This window comes from Eptesicus fuscus, chromosome 7, assembly GCF_027574615.1.
Source record: "Eptesicus fuscus isolate TK198812 chromosome 7, DD_ASM_mEF_20220401, whole genome shotgun sequence".
Classification (NCBI taxonomy): domain Eukaryota; kingdom Metazoa; phylum Chordata; class Mammalia; order Chiroptera; family Vespertilionidae; genus Eptesicus; species Eptesicus fuscus.
The window spans coordinates 13171775-13196107 of NC_072479.1; the positions used below are offsets into that span (position 1 = coordinate 13171775).

At 41.1% G+C, this 24333-nt stretch overlaps 1 protein-coding gene across 1 annotated transcript in view; it reads right to left on the minus strand.

Annotated features, from left to right (window-relative positions):
- The window catches only part of ATP8A2 (ATPase phospholipid transporting 8A2), a 528491-nt gene that overhangs the window by 466257 nt on the left and 37901 nt on the right, over positions 1 to 24333 (minus strand). The window contains exons 13-14 of the mRNA XM_054719729.1: positions 21896 to 21984; positions 14932 to 15007 (exon numbers count right to left, since the gene is read on the minus strand). Coding sequence (XP_054575704.1) covers positions 14932 to 15007; positions 21896 to 21984 — 165 coding nt within the window. The remainder of the gene's footprint in view (positions 1 to 14931; positions 15008 to 21895; positions 21985 to 24333) is intronic.

A 24333-nucleotide genomic window follows, 5' to 3' on the forward strand; every position in this document is an offset into this window, starting at 1 on the left:
ATACCAAACACCTTGGACATCCAGGAGGACCATGGGTGGGGCAAGGAAGTATAATTACACAGGGGTCGCCACCCAGCTTCCCTTTTGTATGACACAAAATCAAACCACTGCTCCTTTGTGTGTAAAATTAAAGAGAGGTTTCTGGCTTGCATGGACACCAAGGAAGGGACTATCACTACTTGCTCTTGGGAGAGGTGCAGAAAATGTAACTAAGACCTTGTCTATACAAAAAGTAATTGACATCCAGTTTGAAATGGAATTGCCATGGCCTAGAGCAAAGAATATCCTTACATGATATTATTCTACAATGTCATTATAATTTTCCCCAGATTTGTGTTACCCCCATTACCTATAATAGTACCTCGCACCCTTGGGAATCAATAAAAAATCATCTTTTTGGTGCTTGGAGACAAAGGTAACACATCTCTTGATATTTTAGAATTACAACAGCATAATGTACAATTATCCCAAACAAACTTACAAACCAATTCTTTGAATGTCTGGCAGCAATTTAAAAAGGACAGGAAAGGATTTAATCCCTTCCACTGTGTAGAGGGCCTCCTGGGAAGGCACCTGAGCATTCTATATTGGCCCCTCTTGCCCTTTTGGCCAAGAGGGACCCTCTTCTCACAATCCAATTGCCCACAGCTGTTGCCTGAGCTTTCTGTTCATGCCGAGGTTGAAGCCTCATGGTGACTGGTACCATGGATCTGTCTCTCGCCCAGTAGGGTGAGCTGGGTCCTCCTGGAGAAGAAACCTGGGTCCCCAAGATATGTAATTAGTGCCAGCGCCTCGCCAGCAGGCGAGGGGATACCAAGGCAGGTGCTAGGCGTGGAGGCCACAGGGACATAGGCTACCAAGGAGACAGAACTGAACCTCAAATCACCCTGCTTGGCCCCGGAGGATGGCTGGTTAGCCAGAGATGGGTAAGATTCCTCAGGGAAGGAACAACCTAAGACAGGCACAGTCGCAGAGGGGCCATCAGGAGAGAACTTGGGGGTCAACAGAGGTGGGGCACAGACCCTCACCCCCCCAACTTTTCAGGGGCCTGAACCCTCACCCCTTCTGAGGGAGGTCTCCTGCTCCCATGGCTGCTTCGCTTCCCATGCCCAGCTCAAATCGGGACTCAGGTAACAGACAGAGACTTGTCCGACAGCAGCTGCCCTCTCACTGCAACAAGACTTGTTTGAGTTGTCTTGTACCCAGGGTGTGGAGAAGTGGGTTTTTGATAACTAAATCCAACTTAGTACCAGGAATGCTCAGGGCCTACTCAAGAAGGCAAATAATCCTCTCCACTAATATTTACAGGGTAAAATAAGATGGTTGTTAGAGTATTAAATTTGACAGTAAAATAGTAAAGTCTTCAGACTAATTTAAATTGGCTAATTGAAATAAGCAAATATTCTAGAAAAATTAATTGTACTGGAAAAAAAGCTGTTCCTAAAGAGTTAACTAAAATTTTTATTGGTAGTTCATCTCATGGTAAAATTATGTAACATGTAATGAACCTATAGCAATCATATTTTAGTGCAAAAAATTAAAATTTAAAAGCTATCAAGACTACATTATAAAATTTCCAAAAGCCTCCTAATATTTAAATTAAAAAAGGGGGGATAGTAGAAGAATATCATGTAAGGAAAAATATCCTGTAAGTAAATTACATCCAGAAAATTTTTACTTTAGAAAATTAACTTTCATTTGTAATGCTAACAGCAAGACACCCATGAAAAACACACATGGTGTCAAAACAAGTCAGAGGAAAATCATTTGGGCAAAAAATGAAAAAGGATCCAAAGTCAAATTTATAGAAAATATTCCTTTATTAACTTTTGGTCGAGAATATGTTTGTGTATTTTCAAATAACCACTCCGAGACCATGTGGATTCCTGCAACAGAGAGGAATTGACAGGACTGCTCCAGCCATGAAGACAGAAGAGAAACAGTCCAGAGATGGAAGACGCTGACGACACCTTGCCATACTAGCAGTCAGCAGCTGTGAGTCGCTGCAGGTTGCCCAGGACCAAACCAGAGAGGGTCGGACCTGCATTACCACCATTTGTCCACCATCCAGAACTGAAATATCATTGCTGACATGTACACATAAGGAACTGTTTGACATTGAAAGTGGGACTCAAAAGAACTGTTGGCCCAGAATGAAACTCACTACAGACTGATTCATTTGCCTCCCAGCATAACCATTATTGCTTGTCTCATTTTCGGTTCTTATAAGTGTATTTCTTGTATCACATGATCTCACTCATCTAGGGGAAATAATGAACAACATAAACTGATGAACAAAAACAGACTCGGAGACAGGGAAGCATCAGTAAGACTGTCAAACCTCAGAGAGAAGGTAGGGGAGGGTGGGGGGAAGGGGGAAAGATCAAACAAAGGACTTGTATGCATGCATATAAGCCTAACCAGTGGTCACGGACAACAGCAGGGTGGGGGCATACGTGGGGAGGGGTTTGGGATGGGAATGGGGGGATGAGGACAAATATGTGATACCTTAATCAATAAAGAAATTTAAAAAAAAAGAATCCTGGAAAACTTTTTTAAAGTGTTAAATATAGGCAAGTAGGCTTTTATTAAAAAACTAGAGGCCCAGTGCACCAGTGGGGTCCCTCAGCCTGGCCTGCAGCTCTCTGACATCCCCCAAGGGTTCCCGGATTGTGAGAGGGCACAGGCCAGGCCAAGGGACACCATTTGTGCATGATCAGGGCCAGGGAGGGACCGCAGGAGAGCTCCAGGGTGTGTATGGCTCATCTCACCCAGTCCCAATTGGCAGGACCTCAGCAGCAAGCTAACCTACTGATCAGAGCATCTGCCCCCTTGTGATCAGTGTGCGTTATAGCTACTGGTAAAATGGTCAAACAGTCACTTGGGCTTTTATATATAGAGATATAAAATAAATTCCTCAATGCCTGGACTTAATAAGCATTCAATGAAGTGTAAATATCCAGATTATTGAAATATCCTTAAAAGTCCCAATGTTTTCTTTGATGCTTAAGCTAATCTCCCTAGGAAGGGCTTCCTTTTCATAAGGGCTGTAGCTGCCCTTATTCTCACTGTCCTTCCTACTAGAAAAGAAAATTTGGCTCAGGAGAGTTGAAGGTGAGGATTAAAGCAAGGATGAAAAAAGAAACTCACTAACTAGTCTAAAAATGGGGTTTCCACCTAAAATGCATGCTTTTGACCGTGGGACAAGAAATGCTCATTAGATGATCCTTATTCGTGCTATCTACACTCAAATGTCAAGAGAGGACAGGCTCAAGAGCCTGTGGTCGATGTCCAAAAACCCCTAGAATTCCAGGACACACAAATGTGGATTAAGCTTTGGAAAAAACATCTGTATGTATACATAAATTAACTGAGCTAAGTATTTAAAGATTTCAAACATTGGGATCATGGCAGCAGGTGCAGAGGACCGCTTCTTCCAATACAGACTTTCCCCTGGCCACTGGGTTTCTATGCCAGCGCACATTTAGGTCCATGCAAACACTATTCAGTACGAGTGTTCACACTGCCCACATTTCAATAGTTATGGTAGCCATAACACCCACCAAAGAGATTGAATACAAAACAAAACCATTTTTCCAGGGAGTCACATCAGACCTACCCCTAAGATGCAAAAGTGTACAATGGCCCTTAATGATTTTACATTTCTGATTCCCCAATTAATAAAAATTCCTTGGTGGATGTTTTTTTCTCTTGGTGTTTTTTTATTCATCTCTTCCCCTAGTACTTAGCAAAGTGTTTGATATAAATCGGTGCCAGAGGCTAAAACCAACAGTAGTTAGCATATTAATTCAAAAAGACCCATTGGAAGGCCAATGGACTTTGATATTTAGCAGGGCTGAAAATCAGCATAATATTGCCCTGCTGTGGGCTTAATGGCTAAAGGCAATTCCTTAACCTGATAATCCTTTTACTGTTTACCAAACTTTACCTTTGATATGCCTGTATGCATTGCTAAGGGCAAATGTGTATTCAAGTAAATAAAAAGCAGACCAGCCAGAAGTGGTGAGCTTCTCCACTAGAGAGAGGTTTCCACCTTCCCCCCACCCCATGCCTTCTAAATTCATATTTCTTGTCTAGTGTTTTCATTTGTGCGTCGGCCCCTTCTTCAGATCCTAAACCCTAGCCATGCTGGATGCGGCAAATCGGGCCATTAAACTATTTGCTAAATAAATGAATAAATAGGAGTCTCCCATTTAACCAATAGTGTGCTGCTATTCTAAGCCAACTCTGTGATTCTGCAGTACTCAGTACTCAGTACACCACCCTCGTCTCACTTGCTCTGCTGCTTTTTCTCATGCTGACCTATGCTAGGGAAACAAATTCTGTGAACCTAGACTAAAAGCAGTTTCCTAAACCTCTCGGTCACCCTTTCATTTTCTCTTTCCCTATTCACCATCCCAACTTGAACAGTCAACCATCTTACTTATTACCTTCAACCTGAATATAATTTTAGAATACTGTAATCCACTTTCAGAAAGCACGTCACACAATGCACTTGTTTCCTTGATATCCTTATTTAAAACTACACTTCTCAAGAGAAGTTTCTCCTGAAGCATAATTCTACAGCTTAGAGAACCTCTAGCCTAGAAGGTGGACACACCTCTAAGATCAAAATCCAAGAAAGGGAGATTCCAAAATGGCGATGGAGTAAATGGAACCTACAATGACACTCTCCCAGGACCAAACTGGAAATACAATTAAAATACAGAAAAACCACCCTGAAAAATCAACTGAAGACTAGCTAGAGAGACCCCTAATAACCAAGGATTGAAAGTGGGTACCGCATAGAGATAGGTAGGAAGTGCAGATGTGAGAAAGGGCTGGCCAGGATCCCACAGAGGCATATCTCAGTTGGGGGGGCGGGTGGTGGAAAGCTCACTGAGAATTCTGGGTCAAAACTCCAAGCTGGGCTTCCCAGCCTAGAGCACCAGGACTGAGAAAGGTGCCATCATAACATATGGCTTCAAAAAGCAGAAGGTTTGCTCTCTGAGATCGAGAGACAGTAGAAAATGCCAGCACACTCTTAAGGGGCCAATGCACAAAATTTTGTGTGCAGCCATTCACCTTGGGTTCTAGCAGAAGGAAGGCAGAGTGGACCAAAGCTCTGTGAGCAGAATCCAGTTTTGGGGGCTCTGGGATTGGAGCTTGGAGGGCAGCCACCTCAGTTTCCTATGCTGAGTTATTCCCTTACACTGTGGAGGACATCTTTCTCCAGGAAACTTTTACTATCCAGGCAGTTTTTGCCTGGAGGGAAGGAAGTTGCCCCACTCTGTTGGAAGACCTCTTATCCCACCTGTGGTCTATAGCCTGAAGCAAATCAAAACTGAGTGTCAATGGAACTGCATGCAGAGGCTGGTCTCTGGAGGCTTTGAGTCTTTACCTGATCTAATCTCGGGCCCAGGGCTAGAAAAACCAGACCCAAGTGGACATCTTGGTCCTTTCCAAAGGCACCCAGCCCCAGCAGAGGGAGCCACAAGCTATGGATTGCTTTCACCAGGTAGGGAAAGTTTTCTGTCATTATTGCTTCTAATAGGTTTTCAATATCTTGCTCTCTCTCTTCTTCTGGCACCCCCATAATTTGGATGTTGGTACGCTTGAAGTTGTCCCAGAGGCTCCTTACACTATCTTCATATTTTTGGATTCTTTTTTCTTTTCTGGTTGGGTGTTTTTGCTTCCTCGTATTTCAAATCTTTGGTTTGATTCTTGGGATCCTCTAGTCAACTGTTGAATTTCTGTATATTATTCTTTATTTCAGACAGTGTATGCTTAATTTCTGACAGGTCCTTTTCCATTTCTTTGGCATTCTCATTAAGATCCTTGAAGGCCTCACTAAGTTCCTCAGAGGTCTCACTAAGTTTCTCGGCGGTTTCTAGAAGATTCTTGAGTAACCTTATAACTGTGGTTTTGAACTCTATATCCAGTAGTTTGCTTTCCTCCATTTCTTTCATTCATGACATGTTTCTTTGTCTTCACATTTTGGCTGCTTCCCTGTGTTGATGGAGTGGCTTTGTGTGGTAGATGTCCTATAGGGCCCAGTGGCTCAGCCTCCCCAATCACCTGAGGTGGATACTCTTGGTGCACCCTTTTGTGGGCTGGGTGCACAGTCTTGTTGTAGCTAAGCCTTGATTGCTGTTGGTACACTGGGAGGAATTGACCTCCAGGCCAATTGGCTGTGAAGACCCGCTGTGTCTATAATGGAAGAACTGCTGTGCTGGAGACACCCTTATGGGGCAGGACTTGCTTCAGTGGGGCTTTGGTGCTCATTTAATCTGCCTCTTGAGTGTGTCACTTATGGATGTGAGGAGTTGAAATCTGGTATCGTCTCACATTGACCACTAGGTACACTGGCTCCTGGATCTCCAAGGAGGTGCAAAGTCAGCTACTGCCTGAGCACCCCCCCCCCCCGCCCCGCCAGCAGGAGCTACAGTGAGATCTGGAGATTTCTCCTCTTTGTTTGGTGTTTTGAAGTTTGGGAGTCTCTGACCCAGCTGCGAAAGGACAGGCATTCATATGCAAAAGCTGCTGCGCACACCTTGGTGGGGTTGTAAATAGGGTAGGGTCGGGTCTCAGGGAATCACCAGGGCCGAGTAAACAGCAATGGCTGCCAGTCAGCCGTCTCTGCATCCCTGTGTCTCCGTGTCCCTGCATCCTACGCACCCACGCAGTAATAATGATCCCTGCGAGCACCTCTGCAAGAAAGCCACCCTCGCTTTCTGACCCAATGCCAGACAGTCCAGTTTCTCCCCGTAGGAGTCTGGGTCCCCAGAGTCTCGCCAGAAACTGTAGTTCAGAGCAGTCAGGAGCTTGTATCTCCCTTATGATTGAAAAAACAGCGCACCCAGTTGCCAGCCTGATTCGTGCACGCCTCCGTACCTCTGCTCTTCCGTGCCTCTGCACCTCCTACCCTGTCTCAATGTGCTTTTTTCTTTCCTTCTAGTTGCAGAACTTCTACTCAGCCAGCTTTCCCATGGTTCTAGATGATAGTCGTTTTGTCTTTTAGTTATAGTTTTGGAGTGGTTGTGAGAGGCAGCACATACAGGTGTATACCTTATGCTGCCATCTTGGTTTTTCCACAGTAGGATATTTTAACACCATGCTGACTTCACTAGATAGATCTTCCAAAAAAATAATTAACAAGGAAACAGAGACTCTACTAGTAAATAACACATTGGATAAGATGAATTGAATTGACATTTATAGAATATTTCACCCCAAAGCTTCAGAATATATATTCTTCTCAAGTTCACATGGGTCATTCTCAAAGATAGACCATATGTTAGAACACAAAACAGTCTCTACAAATTCAAGAAGTTTGAAATCATATAAACCATTTTCTCAGATCAAAATGGAATAAAGTTAGAAATCAACTACATTAAAAACACTCAAAAACGTTCAAGCACATGGAGGCTAAAAAGCATGTTATTAAACAATGAGTGGATTGCCAATGACATCAAGAAAGAAATAAAAAATTTTCTGGAGCCCTAGCAAGTTTGGCTCAGTGGATAGAGCATCAGCCTACAGACTGAAGGGTTTTTTTCCAGTCAAGGACACATACCTCAGTTATAAGTTCAATCCATGGCCCTGCTCGGGGTGCATGTGAGAGGCAACCACTCAATGTTTTGCTCTCTCTGTCACTCCCCGTTAATTCCACTCTCTCTAACAAATCAATGGAAAAATATCCTTGTGTGAGGAATAAACAAACAAAAAACAACTTCTTGGAAACAAATGAAAATGAAAACACAACAACCCCAAATCTATGGGACATAATTAAAGCAGTCCTAAGAGGGCAGTTAATAGCACTACAGGCCTAACTCAAAATAAGAAGAAAATTTTAATAATAAACTATTTAACCCTACAACTTAGAAGAATTAGAAAGAGAACAACAAGAAAATCCCAGAATAAGTAGAAGAAAGGAAATAATAAAGATTGGAGCAGAAATAAATAACATGGAGGCTAAAAAAAAAATACAAATAAACCAATGAAACCAAGAGTTGGTTCTTTGAAAAGATAAACAAGATTGATGAACTGTTAGCCAGACTCATTAAGAAAGAGAGAGGACCCAAATAAATAAAATCAGAAATGAAGTGGTGAAGTAACAACTGACACCAGAGAAATACAAAGAATTGTAAGAAAATACTATGAACAACTATATGCCAACAAACTGAACAACCTGGGTGAAATGGACAAATTCCTAAAAAAAATGCAATCTTCCAAAATGAAATCAGGAAGAATCATAAACCTGAATAGGCCAACAACAACTGATGAAATTGAAGCAGTAATAATAATAAAAACTCCCAAAAACAAAAACCCTGGTCCCTACAACTTCACAGGGGAGTTTTACCAAACATTCAAAAAACAACTAACACCTATCCTCCTCAGACTATTCCAAGAAATCCAAAAGGAAGAAACATTTCCAAGTTCTTTTTATGAGGGCATCATTATCCTAATTCCAAAACCAGATAAAGACACTACAAAGAAAGAGAATTACAGGCCAATATCCCTGATGAACAAAGATACTAAAATCCTCAACAAAATATTAGCAAATTGCATCCAGCAATATATTAAAAATATCATACACCATGACCAAGTGGGATTTATTCCAGGAATGCAAGGCTGCTACAATATTCACAAATCAATAAATGTGATACATCACATAAACATACTGAAAAACAAAAATTACATGATCCTATCAATAGACACAGGAAAATCATTCAATAAAATCCAATACCCATTTTTGATAAATCTTTTCAGCAATGTGGGAATAGAAGGATCAAATCTCAACATAATAAAGCCATATATGACAAACTAACAGCCAACATCATATTCAATGGGCAAAAACTAAAACCATTTCCCCTTCGAACATGAACAAGACAGGGATGTCTGCTTTTACCACTCTTTTTCAACATAGTACTGAAGTCTTAGCCACAGCAACCAGACAAGAAGAAGAAATAAAAGGCATCCAAATTGGAAGGGAGGAAGTAAAACTCTCATTATTCGCAGATGACATAATTTTGTACATAGAAAACCCTAAGTACTCCGCCAAAAAAAAACTACTAGATTTAATAAATAAATTTGGCAATGCAGCAGGATACAAAATTAACACCTAGAATTCCATGGTATTTTTATACATGAATAATGAATTTTCAGAAGGAGAAACTAAGCAAACAATCCCATTTACTTGTGCAACAACAAAACAATTACATAGGAATAAACGTAACCAATAAGTTTATTTGTACTCCAAAAACTAAGGACCTTTAAAAAAGAGATAGAAGATATAAACAAGTAGAAGAATATACTATGTTCATGGATTTGTAGACTTAACGTCATTAAAATGTTCATAATATCTAAAGCAATCTATAGATTCAATGCAATCCCCATTGAAATATGCAATGGCATATTTCACAGATCTAGAACAAATACTCTAAAAATTTATATAAAACTCAAAAAGACCTGGAATAGCTGCAGAAATCTTGATAAAGAAGAAAAAAGTTGAAGGAATCACAATACCAATACCAGGTTATACTACAAAGCCATTGTCATCAAAACAGCTTGTTACTGACACAAGAACAGGCATATAGATCAATGAAATAGAACAGAGACCCCAGAAATCAACCCAAGACATTACACTCAATTAACATTTGACAAAGGAGGCAAGACGATGGAGTAAAAACAGTCTCTTCAATAAATGGTGTTGGGAAAATTAGACAGATACATGCAAAAAAAAAAAAAAAGAAAAGAAACTAGAGCACCAACTTACACCACACACAAAAATAAACTCAAAATGAATAAAAGGCTTAAATGTAGGTCATGACACCATAAAAATCCTAGAAGAAATTATAGGCAGCAAAATCTCAGACATTTTCCCTAGCAGTATATTTACAGATACATCTCTAGGGCAAGGAAAACTAAGGAGAAAATAAACAAATGGGACTACATCAAAATAAAGCTTCTGAACAGCAAAAGAAACCATCAACAAAATAAAAAGGGAGCCCACTGTATGGTAGAACCATATAACTTAACAAAAAAAGATAAATGATCCAATTAAAAAAATGGGCAAAGTTCCTAAATAGATACTTCTCCAAAGCAGACATACAGATGGCCAAGAGACATAAAAACAAAAAATGCCCAAAGTCACTGATCATCAGATAGATGGAAATTAAAAGGACAATGAGGTATCATCTCACAACTGTCAGAATGGCTACCATCAACAAATTAACAAATAACAAGAGCTAGGGAGAATGTAGAGAAAAGGGAACCCTAGTACACAGCTGGAATGCAGATAGGTGTAGCCATTATGGAAAACAGTATTGAGTTTCCTAAAAAAAAAAAAAAAAAATTAAATATAGTACTGCCATTTGACCCTGTGACCCCACTTCTAGAATATTTCCTAAGAAACCCAAAACACCAATCAGAAAGAATGCATGCACCCCTATGTTCAGAGTAGCACAATTTACAATAGCTAAGATCTGGAAAAAGCCCAACTGCCCATCAGTAGATGAGTGGATATAAAAGCTGTGGTACATTTACACCACGGAATATTATGCAGCAGGAAAAAGAAGGATCTGCTATCCTTTGAGACAGCATGGAGGGACCTGGAAAATATTATGCTAAGTGAAATAAGCCAGTCAGAGAAAGACAAGTATCACATGACCTCATTCATATGTGCAATCTAAAGAACAAAATAAAGTGATGAACAAAATAAATCCAGAGATATCGAAGCATGGAACAGACTGTGGAATGTCAAAGGAACCTAGGGGGAGGGTGGGTGGGTGGGAAGAGATCAACCAAAGAATTTGTATGCATATATGCATAACCCATGGACACAGACAATAGAGTGATGAAGGTCTGGGGCAGGGGGTGGAGGTAGGTTAGAAGAGGTCAAAGGGGGAAAATGAATGGGTCGGGGGGAATATGTAACACTTTGAACAATAAATTTTTTTTTAAAAATCCAAGAAATGGCCACATCAATGACTGTGGCATGAAGCATGGACCTCAGCAGTGTTCTCTGTGTAGTCTGGGACCACTTCAACAGCATCACCAGGGGCTGAGGCAGAATATCTGCATACCAGCCCATGAATGTAGGTGTCTTAACACACTCATATTTGAGAACCACTGCTAGGAAGGTTTTAGCTTTAACCAATAGGTACTAACTGCAATAGAGAAAAGGAAATTTCCTTGCTGAAAATTTCAGAGAAAGCTCTCTCTCTCTCTCTCTCTCTCTCTCTCTCTCTCTCTCTCTCTCTCTCTCTCTCCATATGTGTGTGTGTGTGTGTGTGTGTGTGTGTGTATATATATATATATATATATATATATATATATATATATACACACACACATATACATACCTTATCTAATAAAGAGGAAATATGCTAATTGACCATCACTCTGTCACAAAGATGGCTGCACCCACAGCTGAGGCCAAGTTCCCATAAGGAGCCTTAACGAGCAATCAGCAGGGATCTGAGGCTATGCCCTCCCCTGCCCCCTGGGGCTTGACAGGGGACCTCAGGCCACGCTCCTGCCCCAGTGCCAGGCCAGGAGACCTCAGGCCACGCACCCCACCCAGCGGGGCTTGACGGGGGACCTCAAGGTGCGTTTCCCATCCTGGTGCTGTGCTAGGGGACCTCAGGCTGCTCCCCCTGCCCCAGCGCCAGGCCGGGGGACCTCAGATCACACCCCCTGCCTGGCGGGGCTTGACAGGGGACCTCATGCCATGGCCCCCACCCAGTGGGGCTTGACGAGGGGCCTCAAGGTGCACCCCCAGTGCTGGGTCGGGGGAACTCAGGCCGTGCACCTGCCTAGTGGGGCTTGACGGGGGACCTGAGGCTGCACCCCTCCCAGTGCTGGGCCGGGGGACCTGAGGCTACACCTTCCCGCACCTGGTGGGGCTTGACAGGGGACCTCAGGCCATGCCCCCCACCCAGCGGGGCTTGACAGGGAATCTCAGGCTGTGTCCCCCACCTGGCGGGGCTTGATGGAGGACCTCAAGGCATGCTCACCGCCATGGTCTGGGCTGGGGGACATCAGGCCATGCCCCCCGTCCTGGCACTGGGCCAGGGGACCTGAGGCTATGCCCCCTGCCCAGCAGGGCTTGACAAGGATGGGACTGGCCGGGTCTGGATCTAGCCCAATGATGGGGGCAGCCGGGTTTGGGTCTCACGTGATTTTGAGGTGCATGTGGGTGGGCGGGGACTTGACTCTAGGTCCCATGGTGTGCCCCAGACTCTGACAGGAGGAATGTTTTCATATACATTTTACTAATTTTCTTTCATCTCTGACACTTCTGTTATAGAGAAAGGGCAAAAAACAATATTAAATTATTTCCTCTAATTAATCCCCTTTTAATGTGCATGAATTTCGTGCACCAGGTCACTAGTATATATATAAAGAGCCAGGCTCCGTAACATCCAAAACAACCAAAGGGATGACTGAACACCAGGTTGCCCGTGCAGCAGGCTCAGGTGGGCAGGGACTGGTGAGCGGGCTGAACTGCTGACCTATTGGAGATAGAGAGAGGCAGGACTGATCAGCCCTTGCCTCTCTCTCTCTCTGGGCCTCGCCAGCAGCCGAGCCTCTCTCTCTCTCCGAGAGGTCAGCTGTTCAGCCTGCTCACCAGCAGCCTGGGGCAGCTGCTTATCAGCCCTGCCTCTCTGATCAGGCCTGGAGATAGGCCTGGAGATGCTGACTGGCATAGAAACCGACCAATTAGAACCAAATCTGGATGAACTGCGAGGAGCTAATGGTTGCCTAGGAGGCAGAGCTTTTGACACTGACTGGCATAGAAACCGACCAATCATAACCAAATCTGGGTGAACTACGAGGAGCCAATGGCTGCCTAGGAGGCGGAGCTTTTGACACTAACTGGCATAGAAACCGACCAATCAGAACCAAATCTGGGTGAACTGCGAGGAGCCAATGGCTGCCTAGGAGGCGGAGCTTTTGACGCTAACTGGCATAGAAACTGACCAATCAGAACCAAATCTGGGTGAACTGCGAGGAGCCAATGGCTGCCTAGGAGGCGGAGCTTTTGATGCTGACTGGCATGGAAACCGACCAATCAGAACCAAATCTAGATGAACTGTGAAGAGCCAATGGCTGCCTAGGAGGCGGAGCTTCTGATGCTGACTGGCATAGAAACCGACCAATTAGAACCTACTCTGGGTGAACTGCAAAGGCAGAACCTAAGGTGGGGGCTGAGGAGGGGTCTTAAGGGCAATAGCTATTTGGTGTAAGGTGTAAGAAAGTGGTTCAATTTTTTAATGACAGGCTTGGCAGTATAGTATATATGGCTGGCCACCAGTCCAGATATAGGGATTATGTATTTTTGTCTGCCAAGAGCATCTCCTCCTGCTGAAAAAGGCTTCACCCCCAACCATTTAAGCAATCCTATCCTATATAATCTATCTATACTAATAAAAGGATAATATGCTCATTAGACCGGGTCAACCAGTCATCTTCTGGACGTCCAACTTCCTTCCAGACAAAGCCATGGTGGTGGGGGCCAAGGCAGAGGCAGTTAGGGGCGATCAGGCCGGCAGGGGAAGGCAGTTGAGGGTGAGATCAGGCTGGCAGGGGAGGGCACTTGGGGACAAGATCAAGCCAACAGGAGAGGGCAATTGGGGCAAGCTGGCAATGGAGGGCAGTTGGAGGCAAGATCAGGCTGGCAGGGGAGGGCAGTTGAGGGTGAGATCAGGCCATCAGGGGAGGGCCATTGGGTGCAAGATCAGGCTGGCAGGGGAGGGAAGTTAGGGGTCATCAGGCAGTCAGGCAGAGGCAGTTAGGGGCAATCAGGCAGGCAGGCAGGCAGAGGGGTTAGGGGCAATCAGGCAGGCAGGCAGAGGCAGTGAGGGGTGGTCAGGCAGGTAGGCAGGTGAGAGGTTAGGAGCCAGTGGTCCCAGATTGTGAGAGGGATATCTGACTGCTGGTTAGACTGACTGTCTAAACCAGCAGTCGGACATCCCCCAAGGGGTCCCCGATTGAACAGGGTGCAGGCTGGGCTGAGGGACCCCCCCCCCACCCCCCGCATGCACAAATTTCATGCATCAGGCCACTAGTCTCTTAATAAAATTTTGGAAAGATAAAATTTTGATTTTGCTCAAGTTTACCTAATTTTAAAACTAAAATTTTATTCAGAAAAAAATTAATATTAGATCTAATTTATATAGACCAAGCTGGTTATGGAATACTTTGATTTCTGAATACTTTTCAAAGTTGTTATTTTTCAGAGTGTCCTTTAAAAACATAAATTTATGTGATACTGCAGTTAATTATGGTTTGTAACAATAGTTGAGATAATGTGATGTCATAATTAAGATTCAAACAGACTTAAGATAGGAGTCTCATTTCTACATTGTTTGATGGGTAATCTTGGCCAAGTCAATCTTTCTATACAACTTCTTACCGTATTACATCTCTGGGGTGACTCAAGTGGTATAGGAAATACATATCAAATGTTTGGCACCGAGTAGGATCCTATAACTGCTACATGTAATTATACCTTACTTTTGTTTCTTAAATTATCCTAGTCAAAGGATATTGCAATTACTTTTCAAAATACATGACTTCATAGATTCACAACTGTGAAGAAATAGTACTACAGAAATGGTAATGAAGAAATAAAGCAACAGAAATATGAAATGTTAGAGAATTCTATGTTAAAACTTGTCTTAATCTTCATGTGCTGCTTTATAACTTCACCACATATTTCAGTCAGGTTTACATTAACTTATAAAAAGTGCTAACCAGAAAGCCTTTGTTCAAGATTACTTCCTTGAAGTACTAACATCATTAAAGCGAGACTGTATCTCTTCCCCACACTCTAAATTGCAACTTTCAAGACACTACCCATATACATAAATAAAGGTACGTCATAAGGTATTTTATGTCTCAAGTGAAAAATTATGTCCTTACATGGTGGTCCTCCATGTTCTTTAAGAGCCTGGGATCATCAAAGTCACACGACTCACTAGGTGGACAAGACATCCGGCTGTGAAAGAGAATAGAAAATATTTATTCAGGTCAAAAGTTCCTTTAAGATAATTTAAAGGCAGTAAGACTCTGTCTTCAAGAAGAACCGCACCTAAAAAGCCCACAGATTTAAACTTTTAAAGATTCAGAATACTATATATTATTTCAAACCTCAACAGGAAATCTTTAACAGTACTATAAAATATTTTATAATTTTTGTAAGATTTTATAAACAGCAACATCGTTACAAGGAGAAGAAACAGAGACAAAATCAACATCTGACTTTGTCATTTTAGTTGGTCTCTGTATAACTTCTACCAGGAAAAACTTCTAAGAGCTGCCTGCTCAACCCAGGAAAAAATGGAGGAATTATTGCATTGTATCTATGCAATCGCTTATGGCCAGGGCTCGGATATAGGAGAAAGAAAAAGGCAGATAATTATGAGAAAAGAAACCTAATATTATGGCTCTGTCCTAGTCCACTGAAAAAAAAAATGTGATGTGACAATTATATTCATGCATCTCCACTCCTTCCTGAAACCTTTACTTCAAGACAATTGGAGAAGAGACAACAGCACAGTTGATGTCAGTATGAACTCTGTATAGATATCAGAATTTAATCCCGCAGAGAAAACAGAAACCAATAGCTTGCAAAGGGAAACACCTAAAATGCAGGCTGATGCCCCAGCAAAACTGTGTGAAAGCTGAGGAAACGGCAGCAAGAGATAGATAAAGGGAAGATGGGAACAGAACAGGTTCCAAATCCACCTAAGCAAGGTTCATCCTGCAAGAACCCTCTCTCATCCCATGTAGCCAGGCAGCTAAACCTTCTGAACCCAGAAAGAAATGGAAGGTTTATCCTTTAGAGAGGTTAAATTAGAGTAGCCCTGAACACCAATCATAAAGGACATATGAACCCCTATGTTCATAGCAGCACAATTTACAATAGCTAAGATTTGGAAACAGCCTAAGTGCCCATCAGCAGATGAGTGGATTAAAAAACTGTGGTACATCTATACAATAGAATACGACAATGCTGTAAAAAAGAAAGAACTCTTACCATTTGCAACAGCATGGATGGACCTGGAGAGCATTATGCTAAGCGAAATAAGTCAGTTGAAGAAAGATAAATATCACATGATCTCACTCATTTGTAGAATATAGTGAACATGGGCTGATGAACAAAAACAGATCCAGAGACAGAGAAGCATCGAACAGACAGTCTAACTTGAGGAAAGGAAGGGGACAGGGAGGGGGAGGGAGGTAAGAGATCAAGCAAAGGACTTGCATGCATGCATATAAACATAACCAATGGACACAGACACTAGGAGGTAAGGGCATATGCTGGGGGGTGGGGGTGGCCAGAGAGACGTCAATGGGGGAAAAAGGAGACATATGTAATACTGTATGTAATGCTAAACAATAAAGAATCCTTAAAAAAATTAGAGTAACCCTGGACTCATGGACACTGGACACAAAGACAAGTAGGGTACGGCATCCTCCCAAAACAGGAGTTTCAAGTGAAATCTGATATACACTGAAAGCTATAATCACCAACCCTCTGCTTCCACTCAGCTCCCACAACAACTGCAGCCACATTTACAACCCTTGGCAAAAACTAAAGTATTCTTCCCATGAGAAGACTGATCAGCTCACAAGAAAGACCCACACACTGACAACCAGGGATCCTCCAATAAAATAATAGGTCCTGACTGATCATCCCACAGGGAAGCCAGTTTGTCATCAACCACACTGTTCCCACCTCCCACACATATACACACAGCCCTACTGATCAGTTTTGTCTTAAAACATGAGCAGACAACATCATTAGTCCTAAGGGAAACGTAAATCAATACTACAATGAGATACCACTTTATACTCATTGGAATGTTGTTGTTTTTTTAATTATTTCATTCATTAACAAGTGGTTCAAAGATGTAGAAAAATTGTGCATTACTGGCAGGAGTGTAAAATGGGAGAGCTACTATGAAACACAGTTTGATGGTTCCTCAAAAATTTAAATATAGAATAAGCACATGACCCAGCAATCCCACTTTTATGTACATACCCAAAACAATTTGGAAGCAGAGATCCACTGTGTACCAATGTTCATAACAGCATTATTAGCATTAGCCAAAAGGTGAAAATATCCCAAATGCCCATCAACAGATAAATGGATAAACAAAATATGGTATATACATGCAAAGAGAAACATTATTCAGCCTTTAAAATGAATAAAATTCTAATACCTGCTATATAACATGTATACTAAACCTTGAAGACATTATCGTAGGAGGTGGAAAGTGAGTGGGAAGTACTGGACCAAGGGCTCACTATCTTTTGTTAAAGCCTAGTAGTATCACTGGACTTTGAAAATCATATTCACACTTAAATTTTATTCTGGTTTTCTCTTGAAATAACAAACATGCAACTTTTAATTACTAACTATTCAGGTAAGACATGAAAATATAGAATTGTTCCATAACCTTTCCCTCTAAAGAATCAATACATGCTAGAATATACTTACCAGAAATCATCTGAGGATTGCTCTCTTGTCAGTTCTGGAAAATGACTTCCAGAGAGAGAAAAAAACAGAGTGATCACCAAACTATGAGCAAACGACAGGCATTTACACATAGAACATTCTCCAAAATATATCACATAATAGGCCAAAAAACAAGTCTTAATAAATTTAAGAAGACTGAAATCATATCAAGCATTTTTAACAGAGAAATCAATTACAAGAAGAAAACTGGAAAAATCAGAAATATATGATAACCAATGGTTATCATATATTCTGAATAACCAATGGTTCAAAAACAAAATCAAAAGAAAAAGTTTGAAAATACCTTGAGACAAAATAATATGGAAACATGTCAAAACTTATGGTATGCAGCCAAAAGTAGTTCTTAGAGGGAAATTCATGGTGATAAATGGCCACACATCAAGAAACAAGAAAAATTTTTAACAACCTAACTTTAGTCATCAAAGAACTAGAAAAAGAACAAATAAAGCCCAAAGTTAGTAGAAAAAAAATAACAAAGACCAGGAATAAATAAATGAAAGACTAAAAAGACAACAGAAAAGATCAATAAAACTAAGAGCTGGTTCAATTAAAAGAATGGACAAATCTTTCACTAGATTCACACACACACAAAAGAGATCTCAAAATCAGAAATGAAAGAGGAGATATTATGATTGATAACATACAAACACCAAGGATCAAAAGAGACTACTATGAACAGCTATACACCAACAAATTGTATAATCTCCAAAAAAAATGGATAAAACAATCTACCAAGACTGAATCATGAAGAAATAGAACATCTGAAAAGATCCATTACTATTAAGGAGATTAAATTTTTTAAAAAAAAACACAAAAAAACTTCCAACAAACAAAAATTCCAGACCAGACATCTTCACTGTGAATTCTCCAAAACACTCAAAGAAAATTAATACCAATCATTCTCAAATTCTTCCATAAATATAGAAGAAGAAAACATTTCCAAACTCATTTTCTATTACTAGCATTACCCAGATACCAAAACCAGACAAGGACAACACAAGAAAAGAAAATTACGACCACTATCCCTAATGAACATAGATCCTCAATAAAAATCCTTAACAAAATATTCACAAACCAAATTCAATAATACATTAAAAGGATCATACACCATGATCAAGTGAACTTTATTCCAGGGATGCAAGATGATTCAACATATACAAATCGATCAATGGGATACACTACAGTAAAAAAAAAAAAAAATGAAGGACAAAAATCATATGAACATCTCAATAAGTGCAGAAAATGCATTTGACAAAATTCAATATCCATTGATGATTAAAAATGCTCAACAATGCCGAAACTGGTTTGGCTCAGTGGATAGAGCATTGGCCTGCAGACTGAAGGGTCCCAGGTTCGATTCCGGTCAAGGGCATGTATCTTGGTTGCGGGCACATCCCCAGTGGGGAGTGTGCAGGAGGCAGCTGATCAATGTTTCTCTCTCATTGATGTTAGTAACTCTCTATCCTTCTCCCTTCCTCTCTGTAAAAAATCAATAAAATATATTTATTTTAAAAAAATGCTCAACAAGTGTGTGCCGAGGGGACATACCTCAATATAATGAAGGCAATATGTAATAAGTCCACATCTAATATCATAGTCAATAGTAAAAACTGAAAGCCTTTTTTTCCTAAGAGCAGGTAGAAGTCAGATGCCCATTCTTACCACTTTTATTCAACATTGGACAGGCAAGAAAAAGAAATAAAAGGCACCCAAATGAGAAAAGAAGAAGTAAAATTGTATTTGCAGATGACATGATAAGTACTGAATATCCTAAAGACTCCACCAAAAACACTATGAAAACTAATAATCAAATTTAGTAAAGTTGCAGGACACAACTCAAACACAAAAATCTGTTGCATTTCTATACATTAATAATGAACTATCAAAAAGGTATAAGAAAACATCACTCCCTGGCTGGTGTGGCTCAGTTAGTTGGGGCTTCATCCTGTTCACCAAAAGGTTGTGGGTTCGATTCCTGGTCAGGGCACATACTTAGCTTGCGGGTTTGATCCCTGGGTCAGGGTGCATATGTGAGGCAAACAATAGATGTTTCTCTCTCATATCCATGGTTCTCTCTTTCTCTCTCCATTCCCCTCTCTCTAAAATCATTTTTTTTAAACATATCCATGGGTGAGTATTTAAAAAAATTTTTAAAAGAAAACATCACATTTACAATTGTAACCAAAAAATACCTAAAACTATAAGATATTGATGAAAAAAACTGAAGAAGGCATAAATTAATAGGAAATTAGTTCATGCTTATGGATAAAAAGAATGTATATTATTAAAATGTCCATATTACCTGAAGAAATCTACAGATTCAATACAATCCCTACCAAAATGTCAATGATATTTTTCACAGAAATAAAACAAACATCCTAATATGTATGGAACCACAAAATAACCAAATTGCCAAAGCAAACTTGAGAAAGAAGAACAAAGCCAGAGGCATCACACTCTCTGATTTCAAACTATATTACAAAGCTATAGTAATTAAAACAGTATAGTGTTGACATAAAAACAGATCAATGGAATAAAATAGAGAGCCCAGAAATACACCCATGCATTTATGGTTAACAAATTTATTACAAAGGAGCCAAAAATAAACAATAGGGAAAGAACAGCCGAAACCGGTTTGGCTCAGTGGATAGAGCGTCGGCCTGCGGACTCAAGGGTCCCAGGTTCGATTCCGGTCAAGGGCATGTACTTTGGTTGCGGGCACATCCCCAGTAGGGGGAGTGCAAGAGGCAGCTGATTGATATTTCTCTCTCATCAATGTTTCTGACTCTATCCTTCTCTCTTCCTCTCTGTAAAAAATCAATAAAATATATTTAAAAAAAAAAAAAAAGAAAGAACAGTCTCTTTAATAAGTGGTTTTGGTAAACTTGAGAGCCACATGCAAAATAATAAAACTGGACCTTCTATAGTATACCATACATAATAATTAACTCATAATGGATTAAAGACTTGAACATAATACTTTAACTAGCCTATATAATAAAGAGGCAATATGCAAATTGACCATCACGCCCTCACACAAGATGGCCACCCTCATGTGGTCACAAGATGACCACCACAAGATGGCTGGCAGGGGAGGGCAGTTGTAGGCGACCAGGCCAACAGGAGAGGGTGGTTGGAGGCAACCAGGCCTACAGGGGAGGGCAGTTGGGGCAACCAGGCCAGCAGGAGAGGGCAGTTAGGAGTGACAGGGCCAGCAAGGGAGGGCTGTTTGGGGCAATTGGGCCTGCAGGGGAGCAGTTAAATGTCGATCAGGCTGGCAGGCGAGTGGTTAGGGGGTGATCAGGCTGGCTGGCAGAAGCAGTTAGGGGCAATCAGGCAGGCAGGCAGGCAGGTGGCCGGTTGGGAGCTAGGAGTCCCAGATTGTGAGAGGGATGTCCGACTGCCGGTTTAGGCCCGATCCCACAGGGATCACCCAAGGGGTCCCAGATTGGAGAGGGTGCAGGCTGGACTGAGGGACAACCCCCCCCCCAGTGCACAAATTTCGTGCACCGGGCCTCTAGTCCTATCTAATAAAGAGGGAGTATGCTAATTTACTGCCACACCCTCACAAAGATGGCGGTGCCCACAGCCAATAAGGAGGGAATATGCTAATTAACTATCACACCCTCAAAGGTGGCGGGACCCACAGCCACAAGATGGTGGTGCCCAGTCCCCTCAGCCCCACTGGGGCGGCAGGTCCAGCTGCTCCGTGCTCCTGCCTCCAAAGTCCCCCAGTCCCCTCAGCCCCCCAGCTGATGTAGGTGTCTTATACATTCATATTTAGCTTTAACTCAGCCTGCTATTTAGCCTCGGATGGTGGCTTCCCAGCCACCCAGGGCCGGCCTGAGGTGCAGGCAAACCTTGGATGGTGGCTGCCCAGCCAATGCCCGAGGCGCAGGCAAGCCTCGGATGGCAGCTGCCCAGCTGCCCAGGGCCACCTGAGGCTCAGGTAACCAGGGCCGGCCGAGGCTTGCGCTGCCAGCAGTGTCAGCAGCAGAGGTTGGGGGGGGGGCCTTCCCCTGATTGCCAGGTTGCCTCCTGCCCCTGAGGGCTCCTGGACTGTGAGAGGGGGCAGGCTGGGCTGAGGGAACCCCCCTCCAGTGCATAAATTTTCATACACCAGACCTCTAGTAAAACTATAAAACTCCTAGAAAAAAAAATAAGTGGTAACCTTAGCTCCTTAACATTGATCTTGGGAAGGATTTTTTGGGAGTTTGACACTAAAAGCTTATAAGTATCTTTTCAAACTCTCAGAAAGTCAAAGTATTTGACTAAACAGATAAAAATAAACTTATTTTGTTGTAACAAATCAATTTTTCAGTAAGTAATAAACACACTTACCCATAGGTTACTCCAGCAATGCTGCATTTCTTGAAGTTCATAATATTGCATGTAAGAGTTCCAGTTTTGTCAGAAAACAGGTATTTAACCTAAATCAAAGGATAAGAGAAACATACATACATCAATCTACCTAATAAAAGAGCAACATGCTAATTCGCGACGCCCACCAGCCAATCAAGAGTGAGTATGCAAATTAACCCCAACAAAGATGGTGGGTTAATTTGCATACACGGGCGCTGAGTGGCCGGGGCAGGGTGGGACACTTGCATCACCGCCGTGGCGATGACGCAGGCATACCACACCACCACTGGCCGCTCCAGGCCTCTGAGCAGTGTAGGAAGGCGGAAAGGTGGCGGCTCCGGGCCTGAGCGGAAAGGCGGCTCCGGCCAGAGCGAAGGCGGTGCATGCAGCCAGGAAAAGGAAGGCCCATTCTGGCATGAATCTTCGTGCATTGGGCTTCTAGTAACATAATAAGATGCAAAAACCAATAAATAAAGTCTTAAGTCTATGTTTTTCAAAATCTGTATACATTTTCAAAAGTAAATTTCCTTCAATCGAGCAAAATATATTTTAGAATTGCATAGATATTATATATAACAATTATAATTAAATATTATTAAATTAATATATTCTAATGCTTAGACCACTTAAAAACCTTTTTCAATAGCTAATTATAGAGTCCAATTGTGTGGAAATGCACAAAGGAGACTCAGTAACAGCCCTGGAGCCATTATAAATCTATAAGCATATTAAGTTCTGCCACGAGGCATCTCAAAGACACTTGTCGTTCTTTAAGATATTCACATGATCTCATACAGTATTCTCTCCTAATGTCCAACATGTCAAGACAACAAGCTCAGACTTTGGCAACCTAGAAACATCTCTTTTTAAGACTCCGTCTCCTAGCTGGGTTAAGAAGGCATATCCTGAGCAGCACAGAACAAACACCATGCTTCTCAGTCACTGTTACAACACATTGGTTGTTTCTTGTATATGTCCTGACCAGGGATAGAACCCACAACCCTGGCATATCAGGACAATGCTCAGCCAACTGAGCTACGCCGCCAGGGCCCTTATATGTTTTCTAAGGAGTGTTCATAACTGTTGCTGGATGCTGGATGTACTCCAGGGACCCCAAAGGGAAGTCATGTGTTACTGTTTTATAAAAGAGGGTTAATAACATGAATTGCACTCTGTACTTTTTCTTAATTATACAATATTGCTATTTTTAAAGCAATTAAAAGGCATTTAAGTAAAGAAAGATATTTTAAGAAAGATGATTAATGCTCCTAAATAAATATAAAATTATATAGAAATATAAAATTAGTATAATATAGGTAATTAATACTGTATAAATAAGTTTTTAGAATCAGTCTTCTAATAAAGTGTTTCTGCCTTGTTTTTAAAGATTAAATTAAAATATTAAAAAATGAAAATTTATAAGAAATTATCAAGATTTGCTATCACTTTGCCTACTGAATTTTAACTTATAAGTTCCAACTCAAAACTACTTCACCATGCAATTCCACTTAGGTATTTATCTGAAGAAATCCAAAACTAACTCAAAAACATATCTGCACCCCAATGTTCATGCAGCATTATTTACAATAGCCAAGATATGGAAGCAACCTAAGTGTCCATCAATAGACAAATGGATAAAGAAGTTGTACATAGTGGGGGGATAAGAGGGTCCACAGGAGGGTAAGGACACATATGTAATACCTTAATTAATAAAGAAAAAAAAAGAAGGCCAGGCATTTAAAAACTGATAATTTAATTCCTGAGGCTAGAACAAAGTAATCAAATTATTTTTAAAAATTATTTTAAGAAAATCTGATTTTATCTGAATGTAAGAAAATATAAAATATAGAGATATGTTACCTGCACATGCAGACATTTTAATTAGTGATAGATCTATTCATGAATCTAATTAATATGTATAACACAATTATATCTGAGTACTATAGTAATAAAACAAATGAAATATAGTAATCTGACTTTAAGACTTGTACCTAGAGAAAGGTATATATTTTAAATAAATTTCCTTTTATAAAATAAAATAAAAGAAGTGGTACACATACTAGTATACATTGGAATATTACTCAGCCATAAAAATAATATCTTATAATTTATCTTGCCATTTGTGACAGCATGGATGGACCTAGAGGCTATTATGCTAAGTGAAATTAGTCAGAGAAAGAAAAACAAACATCATATGTGGATTCCACTTAAATGTGGAATCTAAAAAAATAAATGAACAAATGAAACAGAAACAAATTCATACATACAGAGAACAAATTGATGGTTGCCAGATGGGAGGTGGGTGGGTGGATGGGTGAAAAAGGTGAAGGAATTAAGAAGTACTAATTGACAGTTATAAAATAGTCATGGGGATGTAAGTATAGCATAAGGAATATAGTGAATAATATTATAACTAT